At 44.2% G+C, this 13,711-nt stretch overlaps 1 protein-coding gene across 1 annotated transcript in view; it reads left to right on the top strand.

Annotated features, from left to right (window-relative positions):
- Positions 1 to 13,711, top strand: part of LYST (lysosomal trafficking regulator) — a 2,674,875-nt gene that overhangs the window by 760,574 nt on the left and 1,900,590 nt on the right. Inside the window, 1 exon segment of the mRNA XM_069234946.1 lies at positions 9,994 to 10,411. Coding sequence (XP_069091047.1) covers positions 9,994 to 10,411 — 418 coding nt within the window.

Raw genomic sequence — 13,711 nt, 5'->3', positions numbered from 1 at the left:
TGGGCTTCTCCTCACTGTGTGTTTAAGGTAAAAAGCCCAGTTTTCTTAATTGATAAGAGCTGTTTGTGGCACATCTGAATGAAGCTGTGTCCCGTTGGTACCGTATGAGGATGTCACAAAAGATCCTTTCCTTCACTCTTCAACATCTATCAGTCAAAGTAATGGCAATATGGATACTTTATAGGTTGGACAAATGCCTGGCCTGTTACTTGGGGATTCCATATAGGACTATTTAGTTGCTATATATATATTGCCCAGCATACACCAGTCAGGTTGTTCTTTCCTAAATTTGATCCAATGTCCTATTTGAAGGTATACTGATATGAGAGAATGAAGAAAAAGGCGACTCTGTAAACTAAAATATTTGCCTACGATCACACATTTGAGACCCGTTTACGGGTCAAGTACATTACCGTTATGGTCGGGTAGATTGTTCAAGTTACTTGACCTTGCAGGTCTAGTAACATTTTTATGATTTTTCGAGGCCTGCCCTGCTTACACCCTTGGTAGATTGGCACAAGCAGTTAGGCTTATCTCAGAGGCAATGTGTAAAGTATTTGCGTGTACACACACACACACAGTAACACAAAAGAGTTCCACGCTGTTCTAGAACAATAGCCAATATTTATCTGAGTAAAACAAGAACAAAATGGCAAAAATCCAACATACACAAGCAAAGATATCACTTTTAAAAGATTAAATGCATTTGTAGTTCCTTGAAATCTTTGAAGCGCTTGACTGAGGCAAAGTACCTGAGATTCGTCAAAACTTATGTGGGCTGCAGGGGAGGTTATGTGTTGAAGGAGCCAGAGATGCGTGGGTTACTTACTGTTGCTGGGGAGGTGATGCATTGGATCCTTACTGCCACAGTGGAGGTGCTGGGTCATTTGCAGCACAAAATGTTGGTTCCTTACTGCATTGCGGTGTCGATTAAGAAAATGGTGTCTAGGAACGATGCATCGGAAGTCAAGCCGTGATGTGTTGGTCTCACAGCGATAAAGCAAGCACTGCGTCGGTGTCAGGGCAGTGCATCACATATTTAATTGATGCAGTGCTCAACACATGAAGCTGTGGTTCTTCTGATGCGCTATGACAGAAAGCTGGGGCCTGCTTTGAAAACTGTAGTCATTGCGTCAGGCTGGGACCACACTCCGGTGCAGGCAGCAGTGATGCATCAAATCGTTCTAGCGAAGTGTCAGTTTTAAATTACACAGTGAGTCGATGCATGGATTTTCGTATTGAAGCACCAGAAACCTCCTTCAAGGGCCCAGAACTGGATTTTGCCCCACTTCACATGACAGGGCTCTCTGAAGAGGAGCCCATGTGCTGGCAGATGAAGTATTTGATGTCCCCGAGACAGACTTCTGAACAGGAGGCGAGCTCAGCTCAAGCACTTGGAGAACCTTGGAAAGTAGAATGTAGAATGCTAAGTCCAGTTCTTTCACTCCCCAGACAGAAGCAGCAAGTAGCAGGCCAGCACAACAAAGCAACAGGTAGAATAGTAATCCCTCCTGCAGCATCCTGCTCTTTTTCCTGACAGAATGTCCTCGGTCAAAAAGTGTGTTAACTTTGTGTAGTCAGAGGTCCAGTACTTATACCCCTTTCTGTCTTTTGAAATAGGCAAACTTCAAAGAGAAGGTTTTGTAGTGCACAAGACCCTGCTTTTCCTGCCATGACCACAGACACATTCCAGGAGGTTGGACACTGCTTTGTGTAAGGACAGACACTGCCCTAGTGAAGTCCATAATTCAGCTCCTCTCACCACTCTAGCTCAGGAAGACCCATCAGTAGATGAAGGGCACACCTCAGCTGCCTTTGTGTGACTGTCTAGAGTCAGTTCACAAACAGCTCAACTGTCGTCCTGACCCACACGTGTATTCCACAGCCAGACAGTGGCACAGGATGGTTAAGCAAGAAAATGCCCACTTTTTAAAAGTGGCATTTTCAAACTTAAAATGCAAAAAGCAACTTCACCAAAAGATGTATTTTTGAATTGTGAGTTCAGTTACCCCAAACTCCATATCTCGATCTGCTCCCAATAGGAAATTACACTAAAAAGATATTTCAAGGCAATCCCTATGTTACCCTATGGGAGAGATAGACCTTGCAATAGTGAAAAACAAATTTAGCAGTAGTTCACTATCAGCACATGTAAAAAAAAAAAAACACCAGTACTTGTCCTACCTTTTAAATACACTGCATCCTGCCCATGGGGCTGCCTTGGGCTTACTTTAGGGGTGACTTACATGTAATAAAAGAGAAGGTTTGGGCCTGGCAAGTGCATTGACTTACCAGGTCGAAATGGCAGTTTAAAACTGTACACACGGACACTGCAGTGGCAGGTCTGAGACTTGTTTTCTGGGCTCATCGGTTGGTTGGCACCATCAGTGTTCAATGCCCACTTGTAGCATTTGTTTTACAGGCCCTAGTCACACAGTTTGCACTATACTGGGGATTAACTGGTAAATCAAATATGCCAGTCATGGATAAACCAATCACTCGTACAATTTTAGACAGAGAGCACTTGCGCTTCAGCACTGGTAAAGTGCCCAGAGTCCTAAAGCCAGTAAAAACAAAATTCAGAACAGGATCAAAAATAGGAGGTCAGAAGCCAAAAGACAGGGGAAATCAAGCCAAGAGCTGACAGGTCTAACAGCAAGGATAGTTTTGCTCCTCATGATGATGACAATATGTAAGTGGACTTGCAAGACGCCATCACGTGTGATACTTACCCCTACAGCCCCAATCCACCAGCCCGCACGCCAGTCATTGTAATTAGATGTTCTGCTGAGGTTCCGTATCTACAACTTTCTTCTGTGGAGGCCCAAACTAATGCCCTTACTGAAGTTTTCCCAGCCTGGATGCAGCCAAATATGTAATTTGGATTGGCCTGGACACTATTGAATATTTAAGCCGAGCAGTAGGCACTAGCATGTTTCTCCATCGCCTCACTTGAATGAGATCCACAGGTTTTTCCATTGATGTGATGTCATCTATAATAGATATGCCTTTCCAATGATCCCACCTCATTGGAGAAGAACCTGATGCCAGTCTGGAGCACTTCAAAGAAAGCCCGATTATAGAGCGCTCCTTGGGCCTTTCAAAACCTGCCAGACTGTTCCCTCACCCGTTTCAGCCCTTCCGATGTGATAGCGTTTGACATATAGGCTTTGCAGCCTCTGCTGTAGTTTTCCAGCCCCTTTGTGGCCAGGAATGGGGATTTATAATTTAAGGGCCACCAGGGAGTCTTTACCAGTCCCTACCTCTGTGTTGTCAGCCTCCAAGCCCCTTTATTTCCCCCTTAGTAGCGCATATCCTCACCGTGGGAGGCAGAATCAAACATTTTATCCAAGAATGACAAGCTATTATGTCTGAAAGATTGGTCCTTCAGATCGCTAAACAGAGCTATGCAGTTCTATTCCTTTCCAACCGCCACATATTCCGTCCACATCACAGCGGCTCTCGGAGGAGCACCTGCCCATCTTGTTGCAAGAGATGCAGTCTCTTGTCCAAAGGGGCTATAAAGAGGGTATCAGATTCGCAAATAAGGGCTGGTTGTTTTTCCCACTATTGTCTCATGCTGAAGAAGGATGGAGGATTTGTCCTATTTTAGATCTTTGCCCTCTGGCCATCGTCCTACAGAAGGATACATTTGAGATGCTCACTCTGACTCAGATTCTGTCTGGCCTGGATCTGGATGACTGAATAGTAGCCTTGGACCTTCAGGATTCATACTTTCATGTGGCTGTCTGTAGTCCCACCAGTGCTACCTGCAGTACAAGGTGGGTCAGGAGCATTTTCAATTTACATTGCTCCCCTTTGGCGTCACAAATTCCCCCTTCCGCTATTCACAAAAGTGATGGCTGTGGTTGCCAGGTAGGTTTTACCTTGATGACTTGCTGTTGAAGGCGGGCTCGCGGGCTCGCTGTAGTCAGGTGACCCACCTCCTCCTGCCAAACTTCCTGCAGTCGTTGGGGTTCTTGATCAACAAGTCAAAATCACACCTGTCGCCTTGGAGAGGCTCCCCATTTTAGGAGATGTTCTGGGAACAATACAGTCCAGAGCCTTTCCACTGCAATAATTGGTCCAGAACATTCGAGAAATCATCCTTTCAGCCTCAGTTCTGAATACCAGTGAGAGCAGCGCTGATAATTTTTGGCCTGTTGTTCTTGTGCATCCTACTCTCCCATTTTTCCGGTTGATGTGCAGGCTATGTAGTGGGATCTGAAGTCTAATTGGGCCCGCATCAAGGGAACCTGGTGGACATAATCCAGGTTTCAGAGGGCACTGCACAGTATTTACAGTGGTGGCTGCTGACCTGCAAACCGACTAGGGACCGACCCCTTCTCTTTACCTTCCTGAGCTGATGGTGGTGACTGGTGCATCACAGCTGAGTAGGGGACACCAGCTGCGAGACATAGAGCTCATAGGGCTCTGGTCTTTTTCGGAAATCTGGCTCTACATAAATCTGTTGGAACTGTGGGCCATCCTCCTGACAAAGTCTTCCTGACGTCCACCAAGGGAAGGCTGGTGCAGGTACTCACTGAGAACCCCACTGCCAGGTGGTACTGCAAGGAGCAGGGTGCAGTGAAGTCCTGACCCAGGAGGCTCTGTGCCTCTGAGGACAGCTGGAGCATCAGGGTATCACCCTGATTGTGATCACCTGATGGGATTTTTACATGCCAGGGCATACAAGTTGAGCAGGTTACGCCTAGTGGATCATTAAGGGTGTTTCCATATCAGGTGGCACAGGGCACATTCCAACAGTGGGGAGAACCTTGGCTGGATATTTTTGCTGCCATCGATATCACTCATTGTCAACACTTCTGCATGTTGGTGTTCCCAAGAACAGTCTTTCTAGGAAACACATTCAGACTAGAGTGAAGCATCGGACTCCGATACGCCCTTTCATCTCTCCGTCTCCTGCCTCAAGTTCTGAAGAAGATCAAGAATGATCGATCCCAAGGTATCCTAGTAGCCACGGATTGGGCCAGAGGATTGTGGTACACTGAACTTCTGGATATGAGCATCCGTCCTCCGATCTGGCTGCTGCTTTAGTAGGACCTTTTGTCGCGGCACCAGGGCAGATTTCTGCAACTGAACCTGACCAATCTACACCTCCAGGCGTGGGGATTGAGCAGCAGCAGTCAGCTGCATTTGATCTACCACCTGAGGCTGTGAATGTCATCTTGGTGGTCAGGCAACCCTCTACAAAATCCTTTACCCTAGGTGTTGGGGCAATTATTGTAGTTTGGTATGGAGTCCAAAATGCAGACCCTTTACAAGCAAAACTGTTAGAGGTCTTATTGTTTGGTCTGTATTTGGCGCAGCAAGGAGTTGCAGTGGGCAGTATTAAAGGTTATTTGTTGGCCCTTATGACCTGTTTGTCCTTGTTTAAATCATCTGCTGTGAAGACGTTTCTTAAAGGTATGACACATATTTCCTCCCAAACCATTTGTGATGCCACAGTGGGATATTAAATTGGTCCTGATGTTTCTAGTGTGCAATCCTTTTGAGACAATGTTCACCTACTCATTGCATCTTCTGACACTCAAAAATATATTCCTTCTTGCAATTACTTCAGCTTACTCTGTGAGTGAGCTCTATTCCCTCTCAGTGCAGCCACCCTGTGCCATCTTTTTTCCAGGCAAACTAGTGTAGGGGACAAGAGCCGCCTTTTTGCCAAAGTTGCTGACACCTTTTCATGCTGGGCAATCCATCACCCTCCTAACATTCTTTGCTTTTTGTGGGGTTCGTGGTGGCGAAGTACAGAAAAGGGTTTTGTAAAAGTTGATTGTCCTCTGCATTAACGTTCTGTATGTAGGGATCTGCGTTCTAGTTGCAGTACCACCCCCTCACACACACACACACTTTTTGCCTGGTTTTTAGGTGCAACTTCGACTGAATTGCACTGAGTTCCTGCTAACCAGGTCCTCGGTGCCAGTGTTTCTTCCCTAAAACAGACACCGGGTCACTTGATACCCGAGTGGCCAGTCCCTTCAGCCCCCTACAAGCCCCTTGTAAATAGTACCCTTGGTAGTTAGGGCATGGGTACTGAGAGGGCACCTCATACCTGCTGCACAACTTGTGCCACTCTGAGGGACCCAGCACCTATCTTTTGAAGACTTCCATTGCAGGCTGTGTGACAAAGTGCTCCCAAAATTGAAAACACAACATGGCACACACCAGCCTGTGTTCCATGTCACCTAACACTGCATGCAATATATGTAAGTCACCCCTCCAGCAGGCCTTACAGCCCTAAGGCAAGTTGCATTATATTACATGTGAGGGCACATATGCATGAACAGATATGCCAGTGCTATGTCTCTGTCGGTTCTGAGACATATTAAGTGCATAGGGAAGCCATTTTAAGTTCATGTGCTGGACACTGGTCATTATGAGTTCCCCAGCTACATGATGGCTGACTCCTGTGATGGATTTATTAATAAAAGCGCTGAGAGGGAACCTTAAAGGTGTCCCCTGAAAACATGGCAGCTACTAGTATGTTGAATGACTGATCCTGACCAGTTCGGCCACCAGAGTAGTTTCTGGACCCCCACGGTGAGAGCTAGTGCTTTCGAGGTCCAGAGACAAAAGCCTGCACTAGGCAGAGGTGTTACGTCCTCTCCCGGGCAGGATTGACATTTCAGGGAGGGGAGCTTCAAAGGCCTTGCCTCGTTTGTAATGCGACCCAGGCCTTCCCTGAGGGTGGAGACGAGCAACCCCCCTGTCCTGACCCCACTTATGGCAGCAGCACAAGCAGGACAATTAGTTAAATCAGGAGGAGTGCCCACTTAATGCCATTCCTAACCCCTAAGGTTACCGAGCTGAAGTGGACACTACTTTTTAAATTTCTTCTTCTTGTTTGGAAGGAATTAGGCCACAAGGGTTATGGTTATGCCCACTTCCTGACGGAAGAGGTCATAAAAAATGTGTGGTCATCCTAGAGGTGAGTATGGCTACCACCTGGCACTTCCTGCAACGCCCCTAAATTCGGTATTTAGGTGGCACCCCTGAAAACCTGGACTCAAATTCCTGATGACCTAAGAAAAAACGGACACTACAGAGCTGTATCAGCAGAGAACACTGCAGACACCAACTGGCTTGGCCTCAGCCCGACTGGCCTGTCTGCACCCCTCAACAATCCTGCACCAAAAGACGACTGGCCTGCAGCCCAGCGACCTCCAAAGCTGTGGGAGGGCTGCCAGCCTTCATCAAAAACCAAGATCTCCTGAGAACAGCAGACCAGTTTAAGAAGGAGGCAACTTTAAAAGAAAAGAACTCTGCCCTGAGGAACCGCAAAACTGCCTCTGGACCCACCTCTGGACCCGACACCCACAGTCCGAGTCGAAGTGGCCCAGTGATTCCGAGTCCACTGTTGGCTAACCCCTGCTGGACTCTGCAACAAAGCCTGCGCCTCAAATCAAAGACTCCCCCTGACAGCAACCTGCCCGGTAAGCTGTCCCCGACGCCAAAAAACACCGCTCCAACTGAAGCCTCTGGGTCTTGGGCAGCTGGACCGTTGGTGTCCCGTAGCATTAGAACTTACCTGGGCAGCTGTCTGTGCTTACCGCAGCTCCAGGAGATCGACCACTGACACCACTTTACTCGCCTGTGAGGATTAAATCTTCAGTTACCCCCAATCTCCTTTGGTTAACATTGGGTGCCAGGTGCTGTGTTGGCACTCTGCACCTGTCCACCCCTGTACTGCTGAAGGTGTAAGTTTGGTGCTGTCTTGTGGCCCCCCCTTGGGCTTACCTCAGTCCAGGAGATCAGCCTCTGACAGCACTTTACTCATCTGTGAGCAGCGCATCTTCGTTCACTCCCAGTCTCCATTGGTTCACATTGGACACCCGACTCCGAATTTGACCACTGCACCCGGTTGCCCCTGTGCCGCTCTGTGTGATACCTTCGTACTGATTTTAACCTTGCCTGGTGTTGACCTAAAATCCCAGATACTGAATTTGTAAGTCGTGTACTTACCTGCCAAACTGCATTCTTGCTTTTCTTCCATAGGTTAACATTGCTGAACTGAAAAATTGCACTGTTGATTTTTGAAAATGCAAAGTATTTATGATTGAAAGTCTACTTGCCTGATTATGTAATTCTTGGGTTTGAAACATTTATAAAAATATTTATTTTTCTAAATTGGTCTCAGATTTATTCTTAGAGTGTGCGTCTCATTTTTTGGCTCTGTGAGTACAACAAAATGCTTAGCACTACCCTCTGACAAGCCTAACTGCTTATCCACACTACCACAAATAGAGCATTAGTCCTATCTACTTTTGCCTCTGCAATACCAATTGGGGATCCACTGGACTCTGCCCAGTGTACGTCATTTTGGTGCACTATATAGAAAGCCAGCAACCTACACTATGTAATGGACAAGAAACAGCCTCTAATAGGACTGAGGGGTCACTTCACTAGGGTAAAGGCTGCTACCACTGTATTGCACTGGGAGTGCCTTTTCTTGATATCTGTCAGGCCGCAACATGTCCTTGAGAGCCAGGTTCCTCCGGAATGGAATTTCCCCTGTTTGTCTTGCAGGGCTTTTTATTATGATTCCACTCCACAGACCCTCCTCTTTTGGGGGAGCTACTGCTTTAGTACCTCTTCTGAAAATGACGAATCTGCAGGTAGAGGTTTCCATCAGAACAGGTTACTTGCCTTTGGTGGATACTCCATCTAACCTCACATTCCTCACTGTACCTCCCTGTTGTGTTGAGCGCCCTCCTTTTTACTACTTGGAAAGGTCCCAAATTGGATTTCTGCACATTGGTACTTCCAGCTGTTTGTGTTCTGTATCCAAGAGCACAGAAGAGGTCAAGAAAGAAACTGACATTGGTGCACTGTAGTGGTTGCACCATAACTTTCAGGGTGGAATGAAGTCAACATGAAGTTGCAATACTCCACCTAGTGGGGCAGGAGCCCTACTGTGAAAGCTTTTGGTTTCACACTGATGCCTGGGAATATTTTAAAGGTGTGGAATCTGTGGTTAGTGTGTTCACCAGAAATTGCGTTACCAAAGGTAGGTAACGTGTTCTTTTGGTACTGACCTCACAGCTCTGAAATGGTTGTCCCATTGCTACCAGACTGATGATCAACCATAAATTTTTCCATCTGGCCTTTATGGCTGATCAGTTTTATTAGCAATCCTAGTAGGTTGTTCTCTTCTCTGTCCTAGTGCCAAGATGTCTCACAATGTATGCTTACGCTTTGTTTCTCACTCGCACACTCTTGTCACATCTTCCCCCAGGCCCAATTTTTGTATCAATGCCAGTGCTTAGTTTAAGGTAGTGGTTTACAGTGTTTGTCACCTAATTGTCAACCCTGACACTTATGACAGTGTGTCACATAATGGTGCTGCCCATCTAATGTAGAGAGGAGCACAACAACAGTTTATTGTTTCAATATACATCAAAAATGAATAATTCTTGCTGCCCAAGCCATTCTTATAGCTTTAGAAGCATGGAATAGATTAAAAGGCTACAATTGCAGGAGTGTGACGGTGAGTAGTTGTGTTAGTATGTCATTGGCAGCATGGCCAATGTGTGGAGCAAGTTGCAATGGCTTCCTGACGAGCGCCTTGGCAATTATTTTTTTAACAAATTAAGCACTGACCAGTGCTTTAGTTTCTATATATTGGTGCTCTAGTGCCTCTATTATAAATGTATAAAGGCGTTTAAGGTAATTGTATGTATAAGAATTTTGTGTATGCTCAAGAAAAGGTAACTGGTAGCTGACATAGGTATGGTCTTTATTTGTAATGTTTGTCTCAGGACAGGAGAACCGAAACGGGACATGGTTTATTTAGCCATAATGGCCAGGCTCCTTGATTTCAATTTTAAATCAGTATAGTTTGTTTTAGGCTTGAGTATTATTTTATGTTAATGATGCACATGCATGCTAAAACTATGTCCTCTTTACCTCCATGGTTACTCACTGTTTGTTTTTTAACGTGTTTAAGACTTTTTTCTATTTGTTTTGAATTAGGAATTGCTGCTAAAAGGGATTTTGAAGATAGTTGAGACAAACAGCAAGATTAGCCCAACACACTACTTCACCTTCCCCTTGCAGCAAAACCCTAGTGTTGGCAGTGTTTCTGACCAAAAGACGACCAGTAATTTCGGAATCAAATCCATGGGCTTTTTAAGAAGAACAAAACTTTCAAAGAATAAAAAAGAGGGAAGCAGTGAAAGTTTCTTCCGTCATCAGATATCATCATGGCATATCGCTCCTATTCACCTGCCGTTAGTAGGACAAAAATGTTGGCCACATATGTCTGAAGGTTTCAGCGTTGCTCTCTGGTTGAAGATAGACTGCTCTGATGAAGATGAAAAGGCAGTCGAAAGAGGGAAGATGCGTATAAGGAAACAGTCACTTTTTCACTCAAATGTTAATGATTACACAGGTACTGTATATTAATAATTTTTTATCAAGTCTTATATTTAATTTAATGAAAATTAGCATGTTGCACAGCTCACTAAACAATGCCTTCCAAATAATGACTATAGCAGAGACACGTTACATTTCACATTCTGAATGCCAAATTAACCCCACCACCTTCAATCTTTTGGTATTTATATACATACAATAAAATTACAATTACAAACGTTACATTACAATTTTCAAACGTTTGCCCATGGTTTTAGTCCAGACTGACATCAGGCTTACGGTAGCCGACTTCTAAAATATTAAGTTTTGTGATAATTCTAGTATTCACATCTTGTATATTACATTAAAACCCTGAATTGTTTCTCATACATAAGATTCTGTATCACTGTATGGAAGGCAGACTCTGATTTCTTTATAATGGTACCCAGTCGCCGACTATAAAGAAAAATACGTCAGAACTTGACTATTATAAGTTATTAAACTCTAGTTCTGACATCTCAATGCCTGCTGCCGGAGCTAGCAGCAGAGTTGAAAGGCAGGTCAGGTCAAGGAGCATAATTGAAGCAGCTGTTTAAAACAACGAAAAAACGTTTGCTTTTATTTCTCCTGCTCTATTTTAATAGCTTACAATGACAAGCAGAGAGAATATGTTTATTATTTGCACTCCTTAGATATAGAGAAAAGCTAGAACCTTTCGGTATGTTTCTGAACACTCCGGGCTACTGCAGCTATTTTTTTTTACTGACTTGTATTGAACTGTTTCTAACATCTGTTTGTCACAAATATCAAATAGGTTTTTGATGTGTTTAATTTTGCACTAGAGATTTTATTTATAGCCTTCATGTTTGCAAACATGTTCTCTCTTTCAAATGAAAGCGACAAGCACCACGGTTTTAGGTGGTTTATGGGAATGGTTTACATGATAAGGATATTGCAAGTCACCTCAGAGATCCATAACCTTATAAAGGAACTTGGCATTCGGTCTTGTTCCTCTATATGCTTATGGAACTCTCCGGTGGCTTGCAATATCTTCATAATGTATGGCAGTGGGTAGTTTATCCCTTATATAGCGCGTGTTTCAGTACACAGTGTTGCCATTTAGTGAATTCCATCTTTAAAAATATTTTTGTAATTTTACCAATCACATTTAAAAGTGTAGGGAAACATTATGATGTGTAGTAACAGAACTCTCCTGTGAAATGAAAACATGAACATTTCTTGCAAAGTTGGTCTCCTTCAATCTTTTCCTACATCATTTTAGAGGTATACACTAGTAATCTGCCCACTCCATCCAATGCTGTGCACCTCTCAAATGTTTGTGCTCCCTGATTAGTGGATTACAGGTTATGTAAACCACCACACCATTTTGCAGGACCACAATTAAGAATAAACTGCTGAAAATGTATCTTTTTAAGCACATTTTACGCACACACAAGTGTGAGCATGTTTGTCTCAATGCATACAAATGCCTCCACTGGCTACATGGTCAGGCCCTATTTTGCCCAGGCCTTCCACACCTCTCTCTGGCCCTTGAGTGGTGCATGCAAGGCACCTCGACCCACTACTCCTCTTCAACAAACACTGAATGTGGCTCAGCCTTGGCATTTATAGTAAAGGTACAAATTATGATGGCAACTATTTAAGATGGTTAGTTAAGATGGTTCTTTTTGGATCTGTTGCAGCATGGAAAGGGATTTCCATCATCATAAGATCTTCATTGAAGTCATAAATGTTGGATAATTCCCCGCTGCTTATCCAGACCCTGGAACAACTTTTAAATATACATCGTTCTTGATGAAATTAAGATTGTATGATGTTCAAAATTCAAGTTACTTTCATAAGGATCTTAAGTGTTACTGTCAAATGTCATTTTCTGTCTGAATACTGGAACATGTTGATGGCACTGATTAGCTTCTTGAGTGTACATCATCTGTCATAGACAAAAGCTGCCTTTAACATAAAGAGTGTGAAGAGCAATGCAGCCTGATAGGCTTACACTGAGAGAGGAGCAAAACGAAGCCTGCTCCTTTAAGGACCTAAAGGCACCTCTCTATGGTTTGTGTTGCCCCTAGACCTATTTTCCCTCATTGCGTTCTATAGCATTTCCTATTTCTTGCACTATCCTATATCTAATTACTTACCTTATTTTGGTGTCTAGTGAATATATTGTGTATAATACATAACTCCAGAAGGAGTATTGCCTCTAAGATATTTTTGGCCTTCTGTCTCCCAAATAAACTACCTTTATTTTTGGTAACACTGAGTATTGTCTTTACTTGTGTATAAGTACTGTGTAACTATAAGTGGAATTGCAGGAGCTTTGCATGTCTCCTAGTTCAGCCTAACCTGCTTTGCTATAGCTACCTCTATCAGCCTAAGCTGCTAGAACACTACTACATTTCACTAATAAGAGATAACTGGACCTGGTACCCAAGGTACCCACTACAAATCAGGCCAGCCTCCTACACAGATGTTCTACTGTTCTATGGTTCCACGTGTCTTCTGAATAAAATGGAAATGGCCCAAAACACAGCATGGATACATCACGTTTTTCCACTCAAAACTGACCTTTTTTTGCAAAGTGGGTAACTGTGGATTTCATGCCCTAGGTTGATTGGGGCCTTGGCAAAACTAGGAAACTTTTAATTTTTTTTAAACTAGACACCTGGGAGAATCCAGGCTGACTTGCCAGGCTCTCAATGTTTTTTTCCCATCCAGAATCCCTTGTAAGCCTCAAACTTCAACTTAAAATTATCACAATTTCCTCAAATGTTTTGTTGGAAAAGTCTGTAATCTGCAGGGAGCTACAGACTTCCTTCCACCCAGCATTCCTTCAAGTCTCCTGATGGAAATAGTACTTAACGTGTGTGGGCAGGCCTAGTGCCTGTGACAGGATACTGCTCAAAACGCAACCTGGATACATCACATTTTCCCACTCAAAACTGACCCTTTTTTGGAACTTGGTAGCTGTGGATGTTGGGCTCCAGCTCAGCCGGCACCTAGGGAAACCTGGCCAACCTGAACATTGTGGAAAACTAGATTCCCGGGGGAATCCAGGCTGCGGTGACTTGCTTGACTCTCACCAATTTATTTTACCCAGAAGCCTTTGCAAACATGAAGCTTTAGTTAGAAATACACATTTTCCTCACATGTTTGTGACAGAAAGTTCTGGAATCGGCAGGCAGCCATAAATTTGCTCCCACCCTGAGTTCACACACATATTGCAATAAGAACAATACCCTACTTTTGGAGGTGGGCCAACAGATAACAACTCAAAAGGGCCTAAATTGCTACTTTGAGAGATGAGCAATAGGGG

The sequence above is a fragment of the Pleurodeles waltl genome, chromosome 5, assembly GCF_031143425.1.
Source record: "Pleurodeles waltl isolate 20211129_DDA chromosome 5, aPleWal1.hap1.20221129, whole genome shotgun sequence".
Classification (NCBI taxonomy): Eukaryota; Metazoa; Chordata; class Amphibia; order Caudata; family Salamandridae; genus Pleurodeles; species Pleurodeles waltl.
Note: the sequence above shows the minus strand (reverse complement) of the source record. Positions and strands in the feature narration are given on the sequence as shown.